A 12,818-nucleotide genomic window follows, 5' to 3' on the forward strand; every position below is an offset into this window, starting at 1 on the left:
CCTGTCAAAGGCAGAAAAAACTAGTCAGTTTTTTAGAATAATTTTCACACAAGAAAATTATGTTTGTAATTTTCAAGCAAATTTAATCAAGAAACTTTTGCTGAAAAACGCTAATTCTTGAACAAAAATAATGTGGATAAAGAAACTTAATAGATTGAATAACTAAAAGGTAATTTCAAGCTAAAGAACAACTATAAAATGACATCAAGTGTTACAAAATATTGGTTACAAAAAGTTGAGCAATACTGACTAGTTTTTCTTTCTGCCAACTAACTACTCAAGAAGATTACTATTGGCCAACCAAGTGGGTTCAAGAAAACGCAATTGCAAAATTTGGATTTTTAAGTGCAATATACATATGTAGCTATAAAGTGTGAAATAAATAGTGTTATTCCATCAACAAAAATTAAAAAAGTTTTTAAAATTAGTAATTCTTAACAAAAAAAAAATTTACTATCAATTAGAATAGGAGTTGAAAAGGAACACACCTACCTTTACGGTATATTAAATTTGTGTGTTTGTTTTGTGGCTATTGTTAACTTTATAGTGGTTGGTTGTTGTTGTTTCTATTATTGTTAATTTACTCATTAGTAGAGGATTTTAAATCAAAACATTCAAGAAGAAGAGCACGAAAGAGAAGTTTAATTAACAAAAAACTCACTTGTGCTGAGCTCTCTTCTGCTGTGTTTTTTCTTTTCTTCTATTGTCTATTATAATATTCTTGCAAACAAAACTAAATATTTAATTTAATTTGAGTGGAATTGAAAGAATACGGAAGTTTTGTATTTTTTAATAGTTTAATGTGTTTGAAATTAGCAAACTACAAACAAAAACTTCTTTTAGTAATTTGAGGGAGTTGTAGCTAAATATTTGTTGTTAAATTTTTATACAACTAAAAGTGGTTTAATAATTGTTGTTGTGCTAATTATAGAAAACACCATAGAAACACGGGGAGGAAGCAATAAGATAAACAAAAAATCTAGTAGCCACCGCTAACTATAAGAAGATATTGTATTATGGCAGATACAGCGGCACCTGAAGTAGTTTCTACAAACCACGAAACACCAGTTTCCAACGCGAACAACAGCGAAAATGCTGCACAAAATGCAACTCATTCACAACAGGAGGCAGATCAAACGACAGGGCAAGAAACAGCTTCAACTTCTCAACAATCAGCAGCTGCTAATATTCCACCAGCCCCAACACAACAACAAGAGCCTCAGCCACCACCATTACCACCCCGAGAGCAGCAACCTGCTACTATTCAAATCGGTGCAAATCAAATGGCCAATATCATAAGTGTCAGTTATTTGGCTGCCAATGGACTTAATAATCAACGCAATCGTGGTGGTGCCGCACCGGGTCAGGTAAATGTTTCGACTTTTTTATGAGAACTTGGGAATTTTATAATTTATTTTTTCACTTTTGCTTTCAGAATAACATTATGAACATGCGTAATCGTCTATTTCATGCCATTTACTTCAAAGTGGCTTTAATCTATGCCCAAATGTTTCCCAAGTAAGTAAAATATTATTGAGTCATCTTAATATGTATAATAGGCCAGGTCGATTTGTATGGACGATCAAAAAGTAAAACATCGTATAGCAGAAACGCATTCTATGGAAAATTCTACGAAAGTTTGCGCAAGAAACCATAGGTCTAAAATCAAATCCTATCTTGCGCATTTCGTCTTTTATCCAATAAAAAAAACTATTAAAAATAAAATAAATACTGAAATGTCATTGGATAAAAGACAGAATTTAATTTCAGGCCTATGGTTCTTGGGGAAAATTTCTATGAATTTTCCATGGAATGCGTTTCTGCTATATGATTTTATCTGAAAAAAAGTCGATCCACCCTAATGTATAAGTATATAAGGCGGCCTAGTCATAGATGTTTACCGATGTTCTAATTTCTTTTGACAATACAGTTGATATTAAATGCAATAATGCAGAAGATATTCAAAACTCAATTCTAGTTCAGTTCTAGTTCTAGTTCAGTTCTAGTTCAGTTCTAGTTCAGTTCTAGTTCAGTTCTAGTTCAGTTCTAGTTCAGTTCTAGTTCAGTTCTAGTTCAGTTCTAGTTCAGTTCTAGTTCAGTTCTAGTTCAGTTCTAGTTCAGTTCTAGTTCAGTTCTAGTTCAGTTCTAGTTCAGTTCTAGTTCAGTTCTAGTTCAGTTCTAGTTCAGTTCTAGTTCAGTTCTAGTTCAGTTCTAGTTCAGTTCTAGTTCAGTTCTAGTTCAGTTCTAGTTCAGTTCTAGTTCAGTTCTAGTTCAGTTCTAGTTCAGTTCTAGTTCAGTTCTAGTTCAGTTCTAGTTCAGTTCTAGTTTTAGTTGGTGTGTCAATGATTCGGTTATTGCAATTCGTCATTTTAAACTTACCATTTGTTGCTAGAATCGAAAATATCTATGTATATAATGGATTCACTGGATTGACAACAAACCCTTTGATTATTTATCGGAGGCTAGGCTAAGTTGATTCTCAGCTGTTCGGCGCAAGTCCTAGCTAAGAAGTTCTCTTAAGAATTGTTTATATTTATTTCTTAAAGATTTGTTTATTATTTTCTTTCAGACCTTTTCAACGTATCTTGGAGTATTTTTTCTTAATTAAAGCCTTGCTATTTTTTTCGGCACTGGTTTATATACACATGTCATTTATTAAAAATCCAGCAACATGCTTAGAACATGTACAAGATTGGCCAAGAGATGGTGTACTTAGGTGAGTCATAATTTTTGTTTAACAAAAACTAATTTTCATTCACAAATGTAGACAACAATATTAGTTATACTTAAATAACGTTAAAAATTACATTATATGCTTGCAGAGTTGAAGTTATACCAAATTTGGACAAACGTATGCAAATTTATGAAAAGAATCAAGCGCATGAAAACTTTATGCGTAAGCTGCAATACGACTAGTAAGTCTAAGAAAATTTTGTTAAATAACAACCAACAACTTATACAAAATAAATTTTGTTTTAAAGAATTTTATATTGCATAAGACTGTTTGTTTTTTATATTCTTATTATTATTATTCTTTTGTGTCTGCTGAAGCCTTTAAATTTTTAAACTTAAACAAACAAATTACAGTTTTTATGGCATTGGACCGAAAACTAAAAATCAATTGTATCATCATCAATATGCCACAAACGAAACTTACACTTACTATTTGCAACACGAGTCTACTTATGCCGATTACTTAAAATACAAACAACTTAATAATGAAAACAATGAAAATAATGATAACGAGGATGGTGAGTAGTAATTAAATGTTAACTAAATGTTGTGATATTATATTCTTTAATAAAACATTCTTATGTGTAATGTTATTTCAGATGAGCAGTATATAGTGGAATATTCTTTGGAATATGGCCATTTACGTTTATCGCCCGCCACACGCAAACGTTTGCAAATACCTGTGCGTGTTGTGCAATTGGATCCTTTAAATAATAAATGTTTTGGCGATACATTTAGTAAATTTCTTTTGAAAGAATTACTGGGGTAAGTACATATTTATGTTTGGTATTTAGTAAAACAATTAAAAAGAGCAAGAGAATTAAGAGTTTTATATAAGAGAATATGTAAGAGTTTTTGTATGTTTGGATGTGCTGAATATTATATGCTTTTTCGAGTATAAGACAGGACTGTTTTGATTTTAGGTATTAAGGAGACAGGTAGGTCTCAGGTTAAACACTCTAAGACGATTTTCGATCATTCAGTTCTTAATCGAAAGTTAAGGTAGAAGTTTAAGTTCTTTGTGATGGAAAGAATTATACAATATTTTGAAATAATTATACAATATTTTTGATTGTCCAATGTTGGCCCAGCGTTTTTAAAGCGGTTTATATTAAAGCGTCATTGTCACTCTCGTAGTTTTAATCGGTCAAAATTTAATAAAATCTAATATTTCTGAAAAAAATGCGTAATTAGTTTCGAAAGAAAACTTTTTTATAACAGTGGATGACAATTAGGGTATTCAATCGGTTAACCGATTAATTTTGTTCGGTTAACTGTTCGAATAATTCAAAATTGCCGATTTTCAAATAACGAATAAACCGATTAATTTGTGTCGGTTAACCGATTAACTGAAATTTCTTTTTTTTTGCACTTTAACATATTTTTTTTATTTTTAATTTTCCATATTAATTCAAATACAAATGTCAAAGTAAAATTACATATTTTTTCGAGCATTCAAGAAATATGTTTAGTGAGTATAATAACTTTACATGTATTGTCGGATGAGAACATGATAATATACGAAACTGGAGACTCTACTGAAACGAATTTTTATCAGAACTTATCGAAATTATTAAAAGTATTTAAAATCTAAAAAACCAATGGTATATGGAGGATTTTATATGCTTCGAAAAAACTAAAAAAATAACTGACAAATTGGATATTTTTTATCACGTCTTATTTTCGATTTCTCCAACATCTCCAACGAGAGAGTTTTTTCCGAGTTTTCTCGAGTTTTATTAAAACTAAAGAAAATTATTTACTTTTTGGTTGAATTGATATGTATGTTTATTTTTTATGTTTTTGTTCTTTTTATTAATAAAATACTTAAGTACACAAAATTCGTGATTTAGTTTCAGTTTAACATTTAAATATAAATTATTCGGTTAATCGAATAATTTAAAATTAACCGATTATTAACCGAATAAATCTAAACCCCGATTAATTATTTGCTCGATTAACCGATTAAACCAGAAACCCGATTAATTGAATACTCTAATAACAATACAATCGAAACTTTTTCAAATATTCAATTAATTGGTCAATATCCAAACTAATTTTTAAGAAATTTGTAATTCATTCATTGTTAAATGAATTCAAAATGGAATTAATTCATAATTCAAAGGCTTTTATTTAAATAGAATTCATTTATCGTTTAATCAATTCATAATGGATTTGAAACTTTTTAAAATAGATTTGAATTGAACAATTCAATAATAACCGAACTTGTTGCAAACCTAATGATGCAGTCTGAGTGGTGCTTAACTTTCCGTGGCATATAGTGGCAATATAGTCCAGATCTGAACCGCGTTTGGCCGGTACATCTGCTATCTTTTTTTTAATTTTTAGATTTTATTTTAAACCATTTGTACAATATAAATTTATTCAAAGTATTGAATGTTGTTAGCTATGACATTTTCTCATCTTTATGGCAGCATATGGATTCCGCGTCAAAAGAACTGCTCATATTTTGAGGCCAAGAACGAGTCAAGTCAATTTTGGATACTCTGTTCTAAGCTGAAGCTTATCTCAGAGAGAGCGTTTCGTAAATAGTACTCGGACGGGGCAAGGTTTGGACTACAGGGCGGGTTTAGCAAAACTCCCCAACCACTTCTTTCTAAATAGTTTTTCACAGATGTTGCAACATATGGTCGAGCATTGTCATGATGGAATATTACGGTTTCATGTCTGGCTGCATTTTTCGGCAAATGCTCGTTTTAAACGAATTAGTTGTATGTATTCGGTACAGAGCATTATCTTGGCGCCATGGATATTTGGCTTTGATGTCGATTCGTAATGGTTCCATTTGTTATCGAAATTAATGATTCGGTGCAAAAAAGTTTTTCTTTTACAGTGTTCAAGCAGCATTTCAGACATACAAAATCGTCTTACAAGGTCTCACAGGTTCAATTCGGATGGTACACAATTTCCCTGCTTTTGGGTGAATCCTGCTGCTTGCAAACGTTTTGAAATTGCTGATTCAGTAGCTTGATGATTTTGAATGATTTTGCAAGATTATGTTGAGTTTGACAACAATCTTCATGAAGTAATGCCTTCAATTCTTATTCTTCAAACTTTTTTTGGTTGGCCTGACCGATCTTTGTCTTCCGTGTCAAAATCATCACTTCTGAACCGAACAAACCGTCTCTCGAACGTTGAAACCGATGTAACACCATAAGCTTTGCTGAGCAATCGGTGTGCTTCAGCGGTACTTTTTTCCAATTAAAGAAGTAACGCAAAACTTCCCACATATGACGCTTTCTTGGTACTTACTTCGACATTTTCGAAGCCAAAAAGGGTATAATGCGTTTGTGCAGATGTTTGTAACGCCCAAAAATATTAGTCTAACACCCACCTTAAAGTATACCGATCGAGTTAGAATCACTTTCTGAGTCGATTAAACGATGTCGTCCGTCTGGTTGGCTGGCTGGCTGTCCATGTAAACCTTGTGCGCAGAGTACAGATCGCAATTTTGAAGATATTTCGATCAAATTTGGTACATATTATTTTTTCGGCCCAAGGCCCAAGCCTATTGAAACCGGTCCATTATTTCACCTAGCCCCCATACAAATGTCCTTCCGAAATTGGACTTTATCGGTCATAAATGTTTAATTTATAAATGTATCTCCACAAATTGCGCTCCAAATAAGTTGTATATACACAAAATTCATGTCGCCAAATTTTGTTACGATCGGACCATAATTAGTCATAGCTCCCATATAGACCTGCTTCCGAAAATCACTTAACGTGCATAAATCGCTTAAAAATTTTGGTATACATACAAAATTCAACATAGTAAACTTTCATATAGACACAAATCACGACATAATTTCATGGTGATCGGTCCATAATTGGTCATAGCCCCCATATAACCCCACTTCCGAAAATCACTCAAAAATATAAATTATTGAAATTTTAAAAGAAAAATGTTTTTGCTCTTTTACTTAGTGTAGGGTATTATATGGTCGGCTTGACCGACCATACTTTCTTACTTATTTTTAATTAATTTTGTAAATTATTAAAAACAATTTGAGTAAAAGAAAAGTAGTTTAATTTAATATGTATTTGATTTGAATTCACAAAAATTTATGAAATCTATTCAAATAAAAGCCTTTGAATTACTGTTTTCGGAATGAATTTATGGAATAAATGGCTTACATTTTTTAATTCGCAATTAAGTATTTAGGAAATTATTCTCAAAATGAATTAATTACATCAAAGCTCTAAAATAAATTCGTTTTTCTAAAAGGTACTGAGCAAATATTTATAAACATTGCCGTATTTTTGCTTCATACTGTACAAAAAACATACATGCATACTCTTATCATCATCGTAAAGGGTATAAAAGCCGTGAAAAATACAACCATTTGATATTTAAATAATTAATTTGTTAATTTTTATTTGTTTTTGTTTAGCTATGATGATTTATTAATGGCCTCGGTACGCGTTATAGCAGAACAAGAAGAGAATAAGGGTTATTTGCGTAATGTTATAACCGGCGAGCATTATCGCTTTGTTTCAACATGGTGGACAGCATGGAGTTCATATCCCACAGCATTTTTTGTGATGTTATTATTTGTAAGTAGACAAATAAAAATACATACTTTATTATTTATTTATATGCTTTTTAAACCAACATTTTGTTTTTTTTTCTCTCTTTCTGTAGACCTTTTCAATTTCGATGTTATTAAGATTTTCCCATCATCAAATATTTGTTTTTATAGGTAAGTTAATTTATTTTTATTCAGCATATCTAATGTTCACTCATTTCATTTTGTGATTGTTAACTTTATTTTATGTAAAAAAAACTCTTTTTTTTATTTTTTTCATTTAGTGGATCTTTTGCAAATGTTGGAATTTAATGTTAACGCTCGTTTTCCTATAGCTCCTTTATTAATTGTCATATTAGCTTTAGTGGGTAAGAATAAAAACCAAATACAATACATTTTAATTAATTACATACATGTGAGCTATGTTCCAGCAAATAGTGGGAATTAATAAAATCACAACACTGGAACAAAGCTTTTCATAAATATTTTCTATTTTTTAAACTATTTATTATTAACGTTTATTTTTGTTGCTCTATTTAGGCATGGAAGCTATAATGTCGGAATTTTTCAATGACACTACCACAGCATTTTACATAATATTAATTGTATGGGTGGCCGATCAATATGATGCCATTTGTTGTCACACCAGTATTACCAAACGTCATTGGCTAAGGTAAGTCTAAATAATTAGATTTCCTTTTTTTAAATTACTATCGTTTTATAACGTTTAAAATACAGGTATTTGACAGGATTTATGACACTCATTGTTATTCTAAACTAGTTGACCGCCACGCCCCGGCTTCGCCCGGTAGCATTTACTAATATTAGTTCTTCAAGTTTCTCCAACCCATATACATATACCTGTCTGTTCTTATTTATTTGCAAATAAAATATCTAAATTTGTACTGCATACTTTAGGGAGCTTTTATATTACAGTTGACTGGACTCAAAAAAAAAAAATTCCTAGTTTTACCCGAAATTTTTGAATTTTTTTTCTTTACAAACCATCTCCTGAAAATTTCGTATCGAATAAAAAAATCAGCCAAACCGCTCTTGCCGTTCTCACGTGATGACATTACATACATGGACCATTTCATTTTTATATATATAGATAATCAAAAAATCTATTGTTTTATTAAAAGATGCATACAGTAGGTCCCTTTGTGTTACATGAAAAGACAAGAGGAAATCAAGGTGTAGAAAATATAGAAGAAGAGGAGATTTACGTGTCTGGTGTTAGTAGCCAATTGCTACTCCTAATAAAGGCGTTGCTACATTCTAACTTCAGAAAGACTCTTGAAGGAACGATGTCCTAGAAACCTGATGCGTAGATATCCTAATGCCGGGCAGTGACAAAGCAGATTAAAAATAGTTTCAATCTTCTTTGTCTTTCGTCAGCTTCTACAGAAGTCATTATAGGGCAGGCCAAGCCTCCTTGCATGGTTGCCGAAATATGACTGTGTTTTTCGTGATTTTAAAAGTTCAGGGTCATTTGGACCCCAAGTGCTCTTAAGGGTTAATTTTCATTTTTGTACTGTTATTGTAAACACTAGACTTCATGTTATATTTTTCTTAAGTTTCATGAAAATCTGCCCAAAATATATAAAATTTCGCTATCTTTCTATTAGAAATTCCAAATATTGAAAAATTTTACATTTGACCTTCACGATTTAAGGGTTAACGTTTTCCGATTTTAGGAAAACTTTCAGACTATATTTAGAATTACCTGGACTATAATATTCTGAACAGATTTTACTTAAAATTAATAACAGTAAGGAAATTGGGCTCATTCGCCAAAATATGGCCAAAAAATTAGTTTTTCTCGAAAATCGCAAAATTTATATCGCAGGTACAGAAAAAGTATAGGAGGTATTGACATACTTTTTTCATATTTTTATACCCTATTATGTTGTAAATAAATCTTAATGTGATGATCAAAAAATTCTGAAATTTTTTTAACAAAATTTTTAAAAATTTGAAATTGGATTTTTGAAACTGCCGTTAAAAACAATATTTTTTTTTGGTTATAACTGCGAATAGGTTAACTGTATCTTATGAAGATAAAAACTCATATACAAGTAAATATGAATATATTTTAAGTAAGAATAAACTTTTGTTTTAATATTTCTCAAAATATGTTAATTTTGTTCCTACATTTCTTGTTCTTGGGGTCCTGAGACATGTTAATGGCCTGGCGATTTTTTTAATAACTTTAACATTTTTTAACCAATTTTTGTCTTCTATATCTCATTACAAGGAGAAAAAAATGCATTTTTCCCCTTGTAAATGCACCTCAAAACTAAATCGAAAGTCGGCACGGGTTGCTCTTCTTAGAACAAGCTAATTTTTTTTGGTGGTATTTAAGGTCATTACGAAAGTTTTCAGCGTTTCAAGTTCTCAACATTTCAAAAAATTTAATTCTAAGGGACACTCTAGTGTACACACCTTTTAGATATTTAATTGCGTCTCGACTATAAGTGTATACATATACGAATATCCCTGCCTAATATCTTGTTATACGCTCCCAGAACGTAAGGTTTCACTGGTTTTCCAGTGATCAGGTATAATCATACAGACCCATCATCATTAAAGCTTAAAGAAGGATACTTTTTAAGTAATCCGCAACCCATTGAAGCTCATTCAGTATCCGGGGCCCTTCTAATACTTGATATATTCAAATCAACTTTCCCAACCTCCCAAATTACTTTCATACACGATTGATACATCAATATATCCGCTATAGTCCAACTTAGGACTGAGATATAAACAAAAAACTATTTTTTTATACCCTTCACCTTCGTGAGAGAGTATAAAGTATATATATTCTGGATCCTTATAGATAGCGGAGTCGATTAAGCCATGTCCGTCTGTCTGTCCGTCTGTCTGTTGAAATCAATTTTCTGAAGACCCCAGATATCTTCGGGATCCAAATCTTCAATAATTCTGTCAGACATGCTTTCGAGAAAATTTCTATTTAAAATCAGCAAAATCGGTCCATAAATAACGGAGATATGAGCAAAAAACCTAACCTAAAAACCTACTAAGTCATTAATATAGACAATATGGATATTTAATGATAGATATTTCAAAGTCCATTGCAACGATGTAGATAAGGCTATAGTAAGTTGGACCTACAATGGGTCAAAATCGGGAAAAATATTTTTTAACCCGAATTTTTTTTCATCAAACATTTTTTTTGTCATAAATTTTTTTTAAAAAAATTAAAAAAATTTAAAAACTAAAAAAAAAAAAATTAAAAATTTTTTTTAAAAAAATTTGGAAATAACTTTTTTTTAAAAAAAATTAAAAAACTATTTTGAAAAAAAATGTTGAAAAACAATTAAAAAAAAAATTAAATTTTTTTTACCTAAAAATATTTAAAAAAATTTATTTTAAAGTATAACTTGGTGAAGGTATATAAGATTCGGCACAGCCGAATATAGATCTCTTACTTGTTTTTCACTAAAATTAGTTTTGAACAAATTTTTTTTTTTCAAAAAAAATAGTTTTTAATAATTTCGAGTAACCCCAAAACATTAGAATTTCTAAAAATTCCAGACAGACCTACATTCAAAATTTCATGTCTCAAGCTTCAGAGGTTTAATACGACTCTGACATATATATATGTCAAACGCCAACTATTTCAGTCGCGTTCTATATCGCCTGTTAAAAATGGTCATGAATCGTTGCTTCAAAATTTCAAATTGATAAATTTTCAGCCCAATTTTACTAAATACTTATCATAATAAACGCCTTTGAACATGCATAGACATGTTTTTACTTATATTTTTTGCAACTAATTTGCATTTTAAACCAAAATAAACACTCGTAGTAATAAAACATAATACAGCTTTATGGAAACAATTAATTAAAAGCTATTTAATTTAGTTTTTAAAAGAAAGGACAACAAACAAATAAAAGCGATGAAACATAAAATAAAAATGTTTAGAAAAGCTTAGGTTTAATTAATGCTATAATAACTAAGGTTACATTTGTTAAATATGTACGTCCTTGTATTTTATTATATGTATTTGGGTTTACAGTAAACAAACGCCTGTTATTGTTCATAAATACGAAAGTGTATTTTAATAATGTTTAATTTATTAAAACACCAGCAATTAAAAATGAAAAAAACACGTAAAAACCACGAATAATTAGGATGTTATTAATTTAATATTCCTTGTTTTTCCTTTTTTCATTCCAACCAACCAAAAAAAAAAAGGTTCCATATATTTAATGAATAATAATGATAAAATTAAATGTTCATACATATAACAATGGTAACAATAACAACAACAGCTGCAACGTTGTAGAACATAAATTTTATGAACAAAAATCAATTATTACTAATAATCAAATTAATTTGAAACAATACACTCTGGGACAAGATCTTTGAATTTTGTCTCTTATTAGAGTAATGAATGTATGTAATAAATTAGTTTTTCTTATTTTCCGGAATTTTTCCATTCCCGGGAAATAATGTTTCTGTTTCAAATAAATTTAAATTCAAATGTTTGTCACACAGAGAAAACTGGTTTGGGTGTGATAAACGAATTTACTAACGCTATTCTATTAAATGCGGGAATTAAAATAGATGACGTATCTTTTGAACTCGGTTTTTGTTTTTAATAACTTATATGTCATTTTTAAGGGTACATATCTGTCATTTATTCTCACTTATAGTGTAAACAAGCGTCATATACGGGAAGTTTTGCTTTATTTCTTTAATTTGAAAAAAAGTGCCACTGAAACATTGCTCACCAAAGCTCAGAAGTGGTGATTTTGACACGGAAGACAAAGATCTCCCATACCAAGAATTGAAGGCATAAATATTGTAGTAAAACCCAACAAGAGCTAGCATAAATAATAAAAGAATTCATAAATAAATAAAAGAATTCAAATATATTTTATTTAGTGGTTACGTCTTTTTCGTCAAATATTTGTGGCCTAACGGTAGTGTCACATACCTTTAGGCCACATGTTGCAACAAAAACTATAGAAAGAAGTGTTTGGGCAGTTTTGCCTCACCCGCCTTATAGTCCAGACCATAATCCGTCCGAAAACCATTTGTTTCGATCGATGCAGAACGCGCTTTCTGGGATACACTTCACTTTAGAACAGAGTATCCGAAATTGGCTTGATTCGTTCATGGCCTCGAAAGATGAACAGTTCTTTTGGAGCTGAATCCATATGTTGCCAAAAAGATGAGAAAAGGTCATAGCTATGTGACCCCACAAAGTATATACTGGATTGGTATAGATAGCGGAGTCAATGTATAGCCGATAGCGGAGTCGATGTATGTCTGTCCGTCCGTATTTTCAAATCAACTTTCCGTAGCCACAAATAACTTAGATAATTGATTCATACATCAATATATCCGCTATAGACCCAGTTCGGTTGCTATTTAAAAGAAGAAAAAAATCAGGAAAACCCCGATGTTCGGCCTATTTTTGATCTACATATATCTGTATTACTAAGTCATTAATATAGACAAAGGATATATCATAGACAAAGGATATATCATTACAGACCTCT

At 30.6% G+C, this 12,818-nt stretch overlaps 1 protein-coding gene across 2 annotated transcripts in view; it reads left to right on the forward strand.

Annotated features, from left to right (window-relative positions):
- The window catches only part of LOC135961592 (uncharacterized), a 69,877-nt gene continuing 57,059 nt past the window's right edge, over positions 1-12,818 (forward strand). For both annotated transcript variants that reach the window (XM_065513112.1, XM_065513113.1), the window contains exons 1-11: positions 1-169; positions 932-1,367; positions 1,436-1,518; positions 2,570-2,716; positions 2,823-2,915; positions 3,088-3,251; positions 3,333-3,498; positions 7,149-7,311; positions 7,400-7,457; positions 7,568-7,651; positions 7,824-7,956. In XM_065513112.1, coding sequence (XP_065369184.1) covers positions 1,017-1,367; positions 1,436-1,518; positions 2,570-2,716; positions 2,823-2,915; positions 3,088-3,251; positions 3,333-3,498; positions 7,149-7,311; positions 7,400-7,457; positions 7,568-7,651; positions 7,824-7,956 — 1,442 coding nt within the window. In that variant the 5' untranslated portion in view covers positions 1-169; positions 932-1,016. The remainder of the gene's footprint in view (positions 170-931; positions 1,368-1,435; positions 1,519-2,569; positions 2,717-2,822; positions 2,916-3,087; positions 3,252-3,332; positions 3,499-7,148; positions 7,312-7,399; positions 7,458-7,567; positions 7,652-7,823; positions 7,957-12,818) is intronic.

The sequence above is a fragment of the Calliphora vicina genome, chromosome 5 (assembly GCF_958450345.1).
Source record: "Calliphora vicina chromosome 5, idCalVici1.1, whole genome shotgun sequence".
Classification (NCBI taxonomy): domain Eukaryota; kingdom Metazoa; phylum Arthropoda; class Insecta; order Diptera; family Calliphoridae; genus Calliphora; species Calliphora vicina.